Source organism: Bos indicus, chromosome 9 (genome assembly GCF_029378745.1).
Source record: "Bos indicus isolate NIAB-ARS_2022 breed Sahiwal x Tharparkar chromosome 9, NIAB-ARS_B.indTharparkar_mat_pri_1.0, whole genome shotgun sequence".
Classification (NCBI taxonomy): domain Eukaryota; kingdom Metazoa; phylum Chordata; class Mammalia; order Artiodactyla; family Bovidae; genus Bos; species Bos indicus.
In genome coordinates, this window is record NC_091768.1 from 67,215,692 (window position 1) to 67,230,993 (window position 15,302).

Genomic DNA, 15,302 nt, shown 5'->3' on the forward strand with positions numbered 1-15,302 from the left:
TCAATGTGTAAATGCTTGGGTAAAACTAGCAGGCAAAATGAAACAGAAGCCTGAGCCTACTCGGAGTCAATGTCAACGTGACAGATAGGGTGTAGATATTGTACTGGTGTCAATACCACCAGCAGAGGTGTTTTCAGTTATGAGATTTTTCTGGAATAAACAAATCTTGATAAGGTTAAAAAACACATATATTCTTTCCTCGATTTATATAGTAGATACATCCGAGGGAAAAAAATGATGCAAAAACTTTTGCTTGTGTGCAAAATAGACTTAAATTAGGCTGCAAATATAACGTGAGGGTTTTTATCGAAATGAATGTCCAGTGGCCCTTACAGAGCTGCCTGGGCTGGGGCGAGGGACTGACCCACCCATAACGCTCTAACCTCACTGTGTACTGACGCCAGTAGTCCCCCTCCTCACTGGCTCCACCAAAAAACACCCTGGACGTCTCATAAAACTCCAGTAAAGAGCTGTTCCAAATCTTATGAGAGCCACAGACCATAACACACACACACACACACACACACACACACACACACACACACACACACACACACACACACAAACAAAAAACTAGTAAGGAACTGTCATCTGAACACGGGGTGGCAGAAAACCTTGCAGATAATTCTGCTGAGTTACAGGGAAGAAATGGGGATTGGAAGCAAGACATTTTGAATCTGAAGGGAAACGAAAAGACCTTTTATCCTCTTTGAATGCATGTTACCTGACTGAATGGAAAACCTTAATTTTTACCTTCACATTCGTCATAGACATCGCAGTGGATAAAGGGGGCTTGTTTTATTTTGCGATCCCCTCCCCCCGCCCCGCCTCTTGCTGCCTAGCCAGCCGTAAGTCTCCTGGCCTCACTGCCTCATCCGGTTCACCTTCTGCCTCCTAGTACCCTGGCAGTCATCTGGACCTTTGGGACAGACTTATCCCCAGCGTGGATCACCTGGATATGCAGTGCTCTCGCACAGCTTTGCCAGGCCTTTCTCAGGAGGTCTATCTTCTGAGCTTCGCTAAAGATCCTAGCTGTGCTGATTTCCCACAAAATTGAATGCTTTCCACGTGGAGGGATTTTACAGGTCACAAAGTGGTCTCTTATCAATGACTTCCTTTATCTTGAAGTTCAACTAACAGATGAAGCCAATCTTTTCTCGCAGTGAAGGACCTAGGCTGTAGCAAAAGGCCTCTTTCACCGAGGACCCTTTAAGGGCCTGGGCCGGGACGTCTGTGGGGCGAGGGCCAGGGAAAGGGGCGGGTGGGGGAGTGTCTTCTTTCTCCCCCAACACTCCGGCTGCGACCGAGCCGGGGTGGGTGGGGGCTGGCTCCTTCCTTTAGCCAGCAGCTGCTGCACATTCAGCTTACTAGCCCGGGCCAGGAGACCGGGCGGCAGCGACTCCAGCTCCCGAAAAGTGAATCCGCTCTGGGGACTACCGCAATGCCCCGAGCCTTCGGGGTGCTCCTGGTCCTGCTGCTCAGCGGAGGCCTCGGGGGCGGCCAGGCGCAGCGCCCGGAGCGGCAGCAGCAGCAGCAGCATCGGTGGCAGCCACCCGCGCATCAGCAAAGAGGTACAGTCGAGGCACGGGCTCCAGGTCACACGCTCTGCTGGGGCCCGCGGACCTTCTCTGGTCCCTTCGTCCTACGCTTGCTGGAGAGGGACCGCTTTCTTGCTTTGCCTTTGGGGAGCGCGCTTTGGGGCGAGAGGGTCTAAGTCTGATGCAAGTTCACTTTTAGTTCCCTGAGTTCACCCACCGTCTGCCTACCTCCCCCCAAAGAAAACGGAGCGTTTTCATCTTCCATGCGTTTCTGTGTCTACTTGCTATCACTGAACATCCTGCAAATTAGTTTCCTAAGTTTTTCTAAGAGGCAAACTTTCAACCAATTAAAAAACTTTAAAAAGTTTCCCCAAATCCGTTTCCATCCCCGCAGAGAAAGATTTCCCAAGCTGTGGCTCGTCTTGGAGCTTTATGGAGGGCAGCTGATACATCTTTATTTTTAGAGACTTTTGTTTCTAACTCTTTGAACAGGGCGTGTAAAGGCGTTTTTTGTTGTTCAGTCGGTAAGTCGTTAAGTATGTGGATTTTCTTTCTTGGCAGTGGTGCCCCCAGACTCATCTTTTATTTACCGACATCCTATTTTGGGTATGCTATTTTATTATAGTGAAATGCCTCCCCTTGCTTAAACACAGATGAAACCTCTATGTCATTTGTGTTTTAATTAAGACCACAGTGCCCAGATAACACTCTTCGCCTGACTTTGGGAAACAGTTATACTTAACGTAACACAAATAACTCTCCTCAGAGCGCCTTAATGTTTGCATATGATTTCTGAAACTCTGGGGAGACTTTGCAGGGTTAGTTTATGGTCATGAATTTTAAAAGAAGTGCACGTGCAGCATTTAACACAATAATTTATAATACAACATTTGAGCAGACTTTTCTGTAAGTTGGAAAACATGTATCAAAGTAAAAAAAAAGTTTGAGAAATATTTAAGGTTTGGTTTCAAACATCAAAATGTTTACCCTAAGAGTACAAAATCTGGAGATTAGTAGCTTTTGAAAGTTTTGATGAGACCGAATCTGCCAGAATTTTAAAGAATACTTATCCCTCTTTTAGTTAACTGGAATAAGCTATGTCAACAGTTCTGATAGTTTTTCTGCTTGCAATCTAGCATTTCTAGCATTGCTACTTTATTTTAAAGGGAGAAAAAAAATGTACTCTAAGCTCCTAGCTATAATAATAACCCCCTGATTAAAATTCCTAGAATAAAAATGACCTTACATTCACTATATAACATTTTTTTCCCTTCTATTTTGGCTTTTGCTTTTCTGAGAAGTCAAATGGGGTCAATGTTGGCTTAATTAATAGAATTTATGAGAATGATTTTGAGAGTATCTTTGGCAGCTGATTTAAAAAATACTACCTTTAAATATTAACTTTACTCAGTTATGTGATGTTTTAACAAAACATAATACTTTAATACTCTTAGGCAGCTGGGAGTAAAGATACCAAGATCATCAACTCTCTGTTTACTTGAAGCTCAAAGCATGCAGAGTAGGGATCAAGTGGGTTCCTGACAGTTTTCCATGGCATGCCCCCCCTTTTTTTCTCTTATTCTCCCTCCTGTCTCCTCCCTCTCCCCAGTTTTATTTGAGGTAAAATTAACTCTGATTTCTATGGTCCAGGCACAAGATGAAATGAATTCAGAATGGAGAAATTATACTGCCATTTGTTGAGACATCATTTGAACATTATGCACAATAAGGAATTCTAACTATACCATAGCGTTCACTATACACTGCTATATTTTGCATTCTAGCATCAGTTATTGTGTATTTTATAGATTATTTGCAATATATTTAGAGACTGGCTCATGGATAAATGGTTAAAGCTTGTTAATATTAAAGTTTACATAAAATATATATTCATAATGCCTTAAATTTGTATAGTGCTTTATATTTTTAAAATACCTTATATATGTGAGACTATTTTACCTCCAGTCATTATTTATTGTTAGACACATTTAAAACTTAAGGCTTGGAGTAGCTGTGACTTAAGTTCATGCAACTGATAATAACTTAATTCTTAACAACTAAGAGCACTTCTAGTATTGTTTTATGTTCAAGGTCCCATTTTATAGTACAAAAGTTTTTTTTTTTTCCATTTAATTTTTTGAGGCCATGTTTCCTTTTCAATACAGTTCTGTTAAAGCAAGGTCTCAGTGAAGATTATTGGATATGAGTTTGATTGAAGAGGTGTTCTCTTGGCTATCATCAATTTTCTCTTTTCAATTATACTAGCACTGACCTTCCTGGCCAAGAATTAATTTAGAATGAGTTCTGTCTTCCCTTATAGTATGGTACTAGTTTACTAAGAATGTTGACATGAGGAAACATTTTTAGACATTGTAACTAAGTTAGAAACTTAATCAGATTTTTTTTGTTGTTTTTTTTCTTTGATATCTTGTATAGTTTCTAGAACACAGTGAATTGTGGTATCAATAGTATTGACTCAGCAGGAAAGATATTCTAAGGAAATTCCTTAACTAAATTTAAGATTGACAGAATAGGAAAATGATACAAAGTGGGTCTGTATTTCAGCAAGGCAGTAGATAAGATCTTATCCTGATATTTGTGTAAATAATGTGTGGAAATGGAAATGTAATAGTAGGTAAATTGCAACTGAGTGAAAATAATTTCCAAAGACTACTGCATAGTAGATCAAGATCGATCCAGGAAGAAGTCTTTAGGGCTGTGACAGAGGTTTCCTTATGCTCATTTGTCTTGGTAATGGCTTGATGGAAAATATAACATCCAAGTTTATGACAACTGCCGGTGTTCCAAAACTGATTCAGATGGCTAAGCTGATGACTATCAGATTCAGGAATCTATAAAGGTCTCTATAGGCTGATCCATGAACACAACCTACATGAACTTGGTTTTGTTATTTGTATCCAGATGTTAAGTAGTTTCATGTTGCCCTCTTTAAACATTTGTTGTGTACTTTATATGAACAGGAATGAGTACAAAGACAGGATGAGAAAGGCAGTCTGAACTGCAGCCCATTCAATATGAATATACAGTGCGATATGGTGACAGAATAGTTAACTCATAAAAAACTTAGAAGCAGGTTGGCTGGTTGGTTTAGTACACATTTGAGTGCAGCATTGACAAATGGATGCAAATCGAGAGGAGGAAGAGCAGAAAGGTTAGAAGTCTGAAAAGATTTTTAAAGGAGGATTATTCCAAGTAAAGACTGTTAATTTGGAGAAAGAAAGACTTAGGAAATCATGAGATATCCTTGAATTTTTGGAAGGGTTGTTATTTGGAAGAGAGACTAAAATATTCTTTCTAAAGCCTGAATTTAAATGCATAGAAGAGTGTGACAAAGAGGAAGGTTTAAGTTAAATAAAATGAGAGGAAACCTCTCGTCCCTCCTCTCCCTTCCCTGTTCTGAGCTGTTCAGAAATAATTGGGTTGTGCTGGAACACCCAGCTTCTGGAAATGTCCATGCAGTGATCAAATGTGCAACATGTCAGAGATGATTTAGGAAGGAATGCCTCTGCAGAAAGGAAGTTAAGATTCAAGTCTCCAGTCCTTAACCAAGTCCAAGATTCTAGTATTACATTCTATTGTTTTGAGAATGCATACTTGTATTTGAACTTCTGAATTCTTAAAAAATGTCAAGAAAATATTCAGTGAATATAAATGTGTTTTTAGATGTCTTCTGAGATTTAAAATAAAAACATCTTTGAGATGATTGTCACTCATGTTTGGCAAGAATACTTAAAAATTTAATATATAATTTCCACATCACCATAAATTGCACAGTTCTAAAACATCCTGTGCTATAAAATGTGAGAACACTTTATAAATTACCTGAGAACTTTTCAGGGGATTTATTGTGGCTGTAAAGCTGCAATTGATTTTTTTTTTATGGTATTTCCTTTTGTTACATTTGTAACTTGTTGGCTTGTTCACTACATATTGGCCTACTAGTTTGGTAAAAATGATTTATAACATATAAAGTGTATGAGTAAGAATATGAACATATTCACCATTGACTGTTATATTATGGATGTGTTAGAGTTTATTTAAATAACATACTTTATATATTCTTAAAATCTCACTTATTGGTGTATGCAAATTGCTGATATATCTTAGTCCTAAATTTTTTTTTAAGATTTCCTGCAAAGTAATGAACTGAATCTGTATCAAGAGTTTCTTGGGATTATGAAAACCTTGCACATGCTCTGCCAATTCTGTCTCTTTAAATTTTTTATATTTAATATTTTATTGTGTAAACAAATAGGATCTTATTCTAGGTACACTGTAATATGCACATGAGAAAGATATAGGACCTTTCTTGCAAAAGTTTGAATAAGTTTTGGTTATAATTCTGGTTAATACTTATTAATACACATCATACTCTTTTTATAATATATTGGCTGGGTCTCTTATTTTTTTATTTTAATTTTTTATGTGGAGTATTATTGCTTTACAGTGTTGTGTCAATTTTTTACTGTATAGTGAAGTGAATCAGCTATATGTATACATACATCCCCCCTCCCTTGAACATCCCTCTCACGCCCCACATCCCACCCCTCTAGGTCATCTCAGAACACCGAGCTAAGCTCCCTGTGCTATATAGCAGCTTCCTACTAGCTATCTATTTTACACATGGTAGTGTGGCAATGGCACCCCACTCCAGTACTCTCGCCTGGAAAATCCCATGGATGGAGGAGCCTGGTAGGCTGCAGTCCATGGGGTCGCGAAGAGTTGGACACGACTGGGTGACTTCGCTCTCACTTTTCACTTTCCTGAATTGGAGAAGGAAATGGCAACCCACTCCAGTGTTCTTGCCTGGAGAATCCCAGGGACGGGGGAGCCTCATGGGCTGACGTCTATGGGGTCACACAGAGTTGGACACGACTGAAGTGACTTAGCAGCAGCAGCAGCAGTGTATATATCTCAGTCATACTCTCCTTGTTCATCTCACCTTCTTTCCCTTCCCACCTGTGTCCACATATTTGTTCTCTTTGTCTGTGTCTCTATTCCTGGCTTGCAAACAGGCTCGTCTATACCATCTTTCTATATTCCATGCATACGAGTTAATATACAATCTTTGTTTTTCTCTTTTTGACTTATTTAACTCAGTTTGACAGACTCTAGGTCCATCCACATCACTAGAGATGACCCAGTTTCTTTCCTTTTCATGGCTAAATAATATTTCATTGTATATATGTTTCACATCTTCTTTATCTGTTCATCTGTTGATGGACATTTATGTTGCTTTTATGTCCTGGCTTTTGTAAATAGTGCTGCAGTGAACATTGGGGTACGTGTGTCTTTTTGAATTGTGGTTTTCTCAGAGTATATACCCAGTAGTGGGGATTGCTGGCTCATATGGTAGTTTTATTTTTAGTGATTTAAGGAACCTCCATACTGTTCTTAATAGTATTTGTATCAAATAGATGGGGAAACAGCGGAAACAGTGTCAGACTTTATTTTTTGGGGCTCTGAAATCACTGCAGATGGTGACTGCAGCCATGAAATTAAAAGATGCTTACTCCTTGGAAGGAAAGTTATGACCAACCTAGATAGCATATTGAAAAGCAGAGACATTACTTTGCCAACAAAGGTCTGTCTAGTCAAGGCTATGGTTTTTCCAGTGGTCATGTATGGATGTGAGAGTTGGACTGTGAAGAAAGCTGAGTGCTAAAGAATTGATGCTTTTGAACTGTGGTGTTGGAGAAGACTCTTGAGAGTCCCTTGGACTGCAAGGGATCCAACCAGTCCATTCTAAAGGAGATCAGCCCTGGGTGTTCTTTGGAAGGACTGATGCTGAAGCTGAAATTCCAATACTTTGGCCACCTCACGGGAAGAGTTGACTCATTGGAAAAAACCCTGATGCTGAGAGGGATTGGGGGCAGGAAGAGAAGGGGACGACAGAGGATGAGATGGCTGGATGGCATCACAGACTCAATGGACATGAGTTTGAGTAAACTCCAGGAGTTGGTGATGGACAGGGAGACCTGGTGTGCTGCAGTTCATGGGGTCGCAAAGAGTCAGATGCTACTGAGCAACTGAACTGACTGACATTCCCACTAACAGTGCAGGAGGGTTTCCCTTTTTCCACATCCTTTTCAGCATCTATAGTTTGTAGATGTTTTGATGATGACCCATCTGGCTGATATGAGGTGATATCTCATTGTAGTTTTGATATGCTTTTCTCTAACAATTAGTGATGTTGAACATTTTTTCATGGATTTGTTGGCCATCTATATGTCTCCTTTGGAGAAATGTCTATTTAGGCCTTCCACCCATTTTTGGATTAGGTTTTTTTCTTTTTATATTTAGCTGCTTGTATATTTGGAGATTAATCCTTTGTCAGATGCTTGGTTTGCAAATATTTTCTCCCATTCTGAGGGTTGTCTTTTTGTCTTATTTATGGTTTCCCTTTGCTGTGCAAAATCTTTTAAGTTTAATTAGGTTGCATTTGTTTGTTTTGTCCAATTGTTTCTTAATTCACCTCAGTTACTGTAGCTCCTAAAAGATGAGATTTCACCTCACTGTAATGACTACACTTTTCACCTTCTTTAGATGTAATTATTTAACAACTCAAATAGATACCCCAAGAGTTCTACCCAGATATGATTGCTGTAAGAAAAACATGGATTTTTTTTCCCCCATGGGTGGGTTTTAGTTAAATAAAAAGAATTTCTGAAGTAGTAGAATTTGGACTTTTTATTCCTTTCAGTTATACTGTAATAGCTGCTACTCAAAAAAGTTTCCTTAAGTAGATCATTGCCACTCTTTTTTCTATTCATATATTTAATAAATACTGATTATTCATGGAAATGACTAATGTGCTAGACTTTTCAATGTGGACTGCTGAGAATGAATCATTGTTCTTTCTTCTAGTCCACATAGATTTAGCAGTGACCGATAAAAAGAAATTCATTTAAGCTTTATACGGGCTCTGACATCTCCTTTCATAATCTACTTCAGAATTTTGGAACTACAATGGTGGGCCACAATGGAAGAGGAGGAATCAAGGCCTTGTGGGTCCAGAACAGGGAATACTAATTTCTGTTTACCCTGTGCATAACAAGATTAGTGGGGTGGTTATCTGTCCTTATAGAGTCCAAAGGATTTATCAAATGCACACCTGAGTCCAGCCAGCATTAGCTGTCCAGTAGGATTTTATCCTGTGGGTAGAACATGTCTGGAAGAGTTTCCAAGAGAGTACTTAAATAAAATAGGTGACTCCAGGTCATCTGTCCAATATGCTTTACGTCCTTATTTAGCACGTGGAGACCCTGTGGAAAAGATGAGGAAGAAAACATTGACAGTGGCCAAATTGTCTAGTTTCTAATCTGGAAGACTGGAGTTTAGGAGTCTTAGTCACAACTTTGAAATGGGTAGCTAAGCAGGAACTAAGGCAGAAGCCAACTGAGGTGAATGGGAAAAGAAGGTGGGGCTTAGAGAAGGACAGCGTTAGATAGGCACATGATTCTCCAAGACTCATGCCAGGCTCAGTGTATACCAGGCAGCCAGAAAGAAGATGGATTCTGGGCTGAACCCATGGGTAAAACTGAATTCCAAGGCCAGAATTTCTGCAAGAAATTGGTGGGTTGGGCCTATGTGTATTGGAATGTGGTTAAAGAATGATTGTATTCAGTGAGCAAAAGAGAGCTCCCCCCACCCAACAACAACAACAAACTCAACATATCCCTGCTCTTATGGAGTTTATATTCTAGTTGAGACAAATATGATGGAAATATAATGAATAAGTAATATCATGAATACCTATATTGTGTAGAATGTAGCCAGTGATGGATTTCTGGACAAATACAACAAAAAGGAGTCAGGAGTTCTAAGAATGAAGGATGGTTTCTATTTTTAAATAGTGATAAAGGGATAAAGGTTGACCTCACTGAGAAGGTCACCCTTGAGTGAACACTTGCTGAGGTTTTGGGAATGATTAATACAGATATCAGCTGGAAGAGTACTCTGAGCACAGGGAACAGGCTTACAAAGGTCTAAAGCACAATTAAAGGGCTAGAGAAGTAATGTGGGCTTGATCACTGTAAAGATTTTGCTTTTTAGTCTAACTCAGGTGGATGATACTGAAGAGTTTTAAGCAGAATAAAATGAATGAATTGAATAAATTAATATTTTTCATCTCAAGCAAGCTCTAATCCATTGGGGTAGACACAGGATAAACGTAGGATTATTTTAAATTCATCTCCTGCCCCTAACCTTTCATTTGTAGGGCATGTTTAAGAGAATCCATTCCAGAGTATTACACTTCAACAGTCTTAACATCAGGAGGCTCAGAGGCATCTTTGTAAAACTTTTTTTTTTTTTTTTTGCTTTTGGCATCTCACTTCCATTCTACTATTAAAGAATATGAATAGCTCAAAACTGCCCAAGTTCAAGGAACTTCTACATATCCTTTTATTTTGTCCCAGTGTTCCTAGAAATATGCCTTAGGTTTCTTGGAGCATTTTTAGCTAATGTACTTGTTACAAAAATTCTCTATAATCCCACATGGATATGTATGTACCTTAGAGTTCTCTTTTTTTTTTTTTTATCATTCATTTCAGTATCAGAGCTAAAGTTTAGGTACTATTATTAAAAATGACACAGTGATGTATTGATCTGATGACTTCTTTTATGAAAGGAACTTTGAAATGTTATCAACCTTTTTACAGTTAGAAGCACTCGATGCTCTGCTTCGATTTTTATAACTTCTTTAAGGATCTCTGTAAGTCTTGCAGTAATCTTTGGAATAAAGTAACTCAATTTTGGGCTGACCTAATTTTATCATTTAAAACAAACCATCTCTGTCTTCCTTCTTCCCTCCTCCCTCCCTTCCCTTTCTCCCTACCTCTGCTTCTTTCCTTCCCTCATCCCCTTCCTCCCTCCCTTTCTTTTTCCTTTAATATCCTGATTCTGAATACAATATGGTTTTCAAAGAGATGATTCTAACAAATTTAACTTCTTAGAAAGTATGAAAGGATAAACTTCACCTACATATTTCATTTTATTAAAAGTCACGGATAATTATCGTATAAAGATAGTTTTGAGACATAATCTAAAATTACATTGAGAGTTAAAGCTAGGGTATTGCCTGCCAAAGATGTTAATATGAATAAAAATATAGTATTTTTCCAGTCATCTTGAATGTGGATTTTAATATGGGAGCTTTATCCTGTTTGGCACGTGACATTTAGAAGAAGATTGTAGAGGCTAGTCTATTAGTGGTTTATTACTCATAATGCTGGCTTTCTGTAGCAGGCCTAATCTAGTACAAATAGCAAGTTAATCTGTGTAAATTCTGAATGATGAACACCTGAGCAGCTATTTCATGTCTGGCTCTTGGTAGAGGCACCTTGTAGGAAGTTAACGACATCTCTCCTCTTACGGTCTTCTCAATTGACTACTGGGCTGTGCGATTTCCCAAGGCTCTTTGTTCAACTAGGTCTGCGTGCCAGATGCTTTAGATTGGTTTAATAGTATCTAGTGCATTGTGAGTGTTAATGCATTCATTTACACAGCAAAAGTTTCCAACAGGTTAATATAATTATCCTCATTTTAGAGAAGGAGAAATTTGTCAAGGACAAACACATGTTCCACTGTTAGTTCTAGAAATTAGAATATGTTCCTTTTCCTGGTTTTGTGGACCCTAAGTTGTCATCTCTTTTGGAGCTTTAGATCCTTTCTGATCCTTTATAAAATACCTTAAAAATCATATTATTTCTGAATTATGTTAGTAGTCTAGTTTTAAATTGAAGATTCACTAGGTCTTATGGAAGAACAAGAAAAATAAAACATATAGTCTTCAAAACTCATTTTCATTTAAACACACACACTACTTAAAAGTATGCAGAAATACACATGCATAATACTCAAAGCTATGCATAAATTTCAAAGTAGCCATCAAATTTTAGTCTTTAAATTTTTAGGATTTGGATTATTGGGTGCTAGACTATAACCCACTCCGGTATTCTTGCCTGGAGAATCCCAGGGACAGAGGACAGACAACATGGGCTGCCATCTATGGGGTCGCACAGAGTCAGACACGACTGAAGCGACTTAGCAGCAGCAGCAGCAGCAGCAGCAGACTATAATAAAGAATTAATTGATTATTTCTGTAAGTCACCTTACAGAAATTACTTCAGTAGGCTAGAAGCAATTGTCTTTATAACAGATTCTTTAAAAAATAGTTACTGTATATGTCTGTGAATGAAAAGAGCAAGAATCAAATGATATACGTAAGAATAAGAGCAGAGTTAATCTCAAAATTCCTTCTGAAAAGTGCAGAACCTGGCATCTTCATAAAAAGATTTAAGGAGTTCTGTTTGAAGCCAAACCTCTCAGTTAAGACAGAAAATTGTGCAAACATCCTAGAGTTTGAGAGGATTTGTATGTGTATCTATGTACCCTTTACAGTTTAATGCTCTCACAGTACTTAATATATTTAATATATTATTTGATTGTTTAATCATTAGATTTTCAGTTTTATAAGCAAAAATATAGAATAAAGGAATCTAAAAATTTCCAAGATTCTGAATTTCCAAAAAAACCTAGTTGCCTTGATAAATGCTTATAGACCACAGAATAAGCTGTAAATGGGATCATTTATAGTTTTCAGTCTGGTAGCTATACTGTTAAAACTCTAAAGTGTAATTCTTTTTAAGTTGCTTGTAACATATAAGGTCCTATTCTAAAGAGGAAATAAGGTTAGTCGAATTTGCCACATCAAATATATTTTTTCAAAAGCCTGTAGTAGCTGCCCCAATTGTCTAGCTTATTGCCTGCTATGCCTTTTTCAATGACCTAATGAGGCTCAAAGTGTGAAGGAGAACACAAAGTAGTGCAATTGTCCTTTCAGGTAGCTACTTCATCTCATTGGTTTATTGTGAGGAGTATATAAAACAATGAATATAAAGCATGGTGCATCTATTAGGGACTCAATAAATGTGAATTTTCAAAGTGCCTCAAGAAAAATGAATTAAGCCTAGAAGTTGTCTTGGTGTCTCTAGCTTGAAGCAGCCTTTTTTTTCCTCCAGCCCCATGGTGTACCAAATTCAGCTGAGGCTGTTGATGAAAGTATTTGCTCATATACTTGAAAACACAAATGTATGAATTCAATTTTAATTGGAATTTATGTTGTAGTATTTCACTATTGTGAACTTCATAGCTTGTTATAAAAAAGACTCTTATTAACATACACTTTTTTTTTTTTAAGGTATAGTTGATTTACAATGTTGGGTTAATTTCTGTTGTACAGCAAAGTGGTTCAGTTATATACACATGTATACATTCTTTTTATATTCTTTTCCATTATGGTTTATCACAGGCCATTGAATATAGCTCCCTGTGTTACACACTAGGACCTTGTTGTTTATCCATTCTGTATATACTAGTTTGCATCTGCTAATCCCAAACTCTCACTCCATCCCTCTTGAACACTTCTTAGCAACCACAAGTCTGTTCTTTACAACATATATTTCTTTATGTCTTCAATTTCCATATATATTCCTCTGCTTTGGAGATAACTTGGATTAGCAGAAAAAGTATAGACTTGGGAGATGGAAGGAATTGGATTCATAGCCATGTTGCCATTTTTCTTACTGAGACCAAAAACCTGAGTCAACAGAGTTTAAATTTTCCATTCGTAAAATAGAATTACGCTAGATAATATTTGTGAAAATTGTTTTTATTGTTAAGTCACTAATTCATGTCCAACTGTTTGTGATCCCATGGACTGCAGCATACCAGTCCTCCATGTCCCTTACCACCTCCTGGAATTCACCCAACTTTATGTCCATCGAGTTGGTGATGCCATCCTCATCCTCATTTGTGAAAATACTTGGCAGTTAATCAGTAAATGTTAGCCAGTTTCTTCTTTCTTTTATTACCTGATCACAAAGCTCAAAATAATATTTTCAGTGCATATAACACCCGTTTTGCTTTGTGAAAGTCACTCAGTCGTGTCCAACTCTTTGCAACCCTATGGACTGTAGCCTGCCAGGCTCCTCAGTCCGTGGAATTCTCCAGGCGAGAATACTGGAGTGGGTAGCCGTTCCCTTCTCTAGGGGATCTTCCCAACCCGAGGGTCCAACCCAGTTTTCCCACACTGCAGATGGATTCTTTACCATCTGGATTCTTCACCATCTGAGCCACCAGGGAAGCCCCAAGAAACACACCTTCGCTGACCAGTGACTCGTGCTGGGGCCCCAGTGGTGAAAGGACCGAATCATAGCCACTAGACCACCAGGACATTTTGCTATAGAAGAGCAAAATATTCTACAAGTAGACCCTACGAGATTATAGATGACAAACTATTTATGTCACTGCAGAGCAGTTGAAGAATTCTATCAAGGTCACCCAAGTCAATAATAGAGATAGGAAGGAACACAAAGTCCTACAATTAGCTAATGATTATGCTAGTAGCCCAATATGAGAACTTATTTAAGCAGGCAACAGAATGGAAATTTTAGTAGTACTTCATGGCTCTTTATATTTCAATTATGATATAATAAATTTTTAAAAGGAATTTCTCCATACCATTCCCTCTGGGTCATCCCAGTGTACCAGCCCCAAGCTTCCTGTATCCTGCATCAAACCTGGACTGGCGATTTGTTTCTATGATATTATACATGTAGGGAGGTGGGAGGGGGGTTCAGGATGGGGAACACGTGTACACCCGTGGTGGATGCATGTTGATATATGGCAAAACCAATACAATATTGTAAAGTAAAAAAAAATAATAATAAAAAAATTAAAAAAAAATAAAAGGAATTTCTCCTTTTTTGACTTGAATTTATTAGGGATTGATAAATTACTTTTTAAAGAGCTCAATGTATGGCACGTGACAAGTGCTTCATAAAGATTAGTTATTATTTTCAACCTATGAAGCATCTGTCTTCATTAACATCTTCTTGGGTAGAGCTGACAATTCAGCACGTTTGACACACAATGGGAATTAATTTTAGGATGGTCTTCAATGAAAAGTCTAATTGGATTGTTAAAAAGCTCTCAACATAGACTCTCTTTATTTGGACTGTCTCTATTCACTAAAGTGAAAAAACAGTCTGAATAGGGAGAAGGTTTAGTTTGTCTGCCTGTGCAGTAAGTCTAATGGTAAATTTCTGAAACAAATAAACAAAAACTACCTCAGGAAACCATGTAACCCAAACAGATCTCTAGGAAAACCTGCTTTTTTTTTTTAACTTGGGGACATCAGATTTTGAAGAAAGAAAAAAAATCAGACAAAACACTTCCTAGGACTTGGCCGTAAAGAACCCGCCTGCAACGCAAGAGACCCGGGTTGGATCCCTGGGTCGGGAAGATCCCTTGGAGAAAGAAATGGTAACCCGTTCTGGTATTTTTGCCTGGGAAATCCCACATACAGAGGAGCTGGCAGTCTATGATTCAGGGGACCATAAAGAATCGGACACAACTTAGCGACTAAACAACAGACTTGCTATAGTCTCCTTCCCTATTTAAAAAGTTTCAATCACGTTTAACATGTAATGTACAACTAGTTAATTTTTCACTGTGGTAAATTGGAAAAAAAATCACTGGATTTGTAATTGGGACTCCAGGATACAAGTTTTGCCTCTAGTCCTTGCTAAAACTGCAACCTTAAACAATACTTTAGATTCATTTAACTATTCTGAAATTCAATTGCCATCTAATAAAGAAGATTGAGAACATAACGTTCAGCTCTATCTCATGGGGTTGTTGTAAGGGTTAAATAAAATATGCCATACAAATAGTATT

At 38.0% G+C, this 15,302-nt stretch overlaps 1 protein-coding gene across 2 annotated transcripts in view; it reads left to right on the forward strand.

Moving 5' to 3' along the window:
• Nucleotides 1-1,297: 1,297 nt before the first annotated feature.
• LAMA2 (laminin subunit alpha 2) overlaps nt 1,298-15,302 on the forward strand; it is a 694,677-nt gene continuing 680,672 nt past the window's right edge. For both annotated transcript variants that reach the window (XM_070795552.1, XM_070795553.1), the window contains exon 1: nt 1,298-1,571. In XM_070795552.1, the coding sequence (XP_070651653.1) occupies nt 1,442-1,571 (130 nt within the window). In that variant the 5' untranslated portion in view covers nt 1,298-1,441. The remainder of the gene's footprint in view (nt 1,572-15,302) is intronic.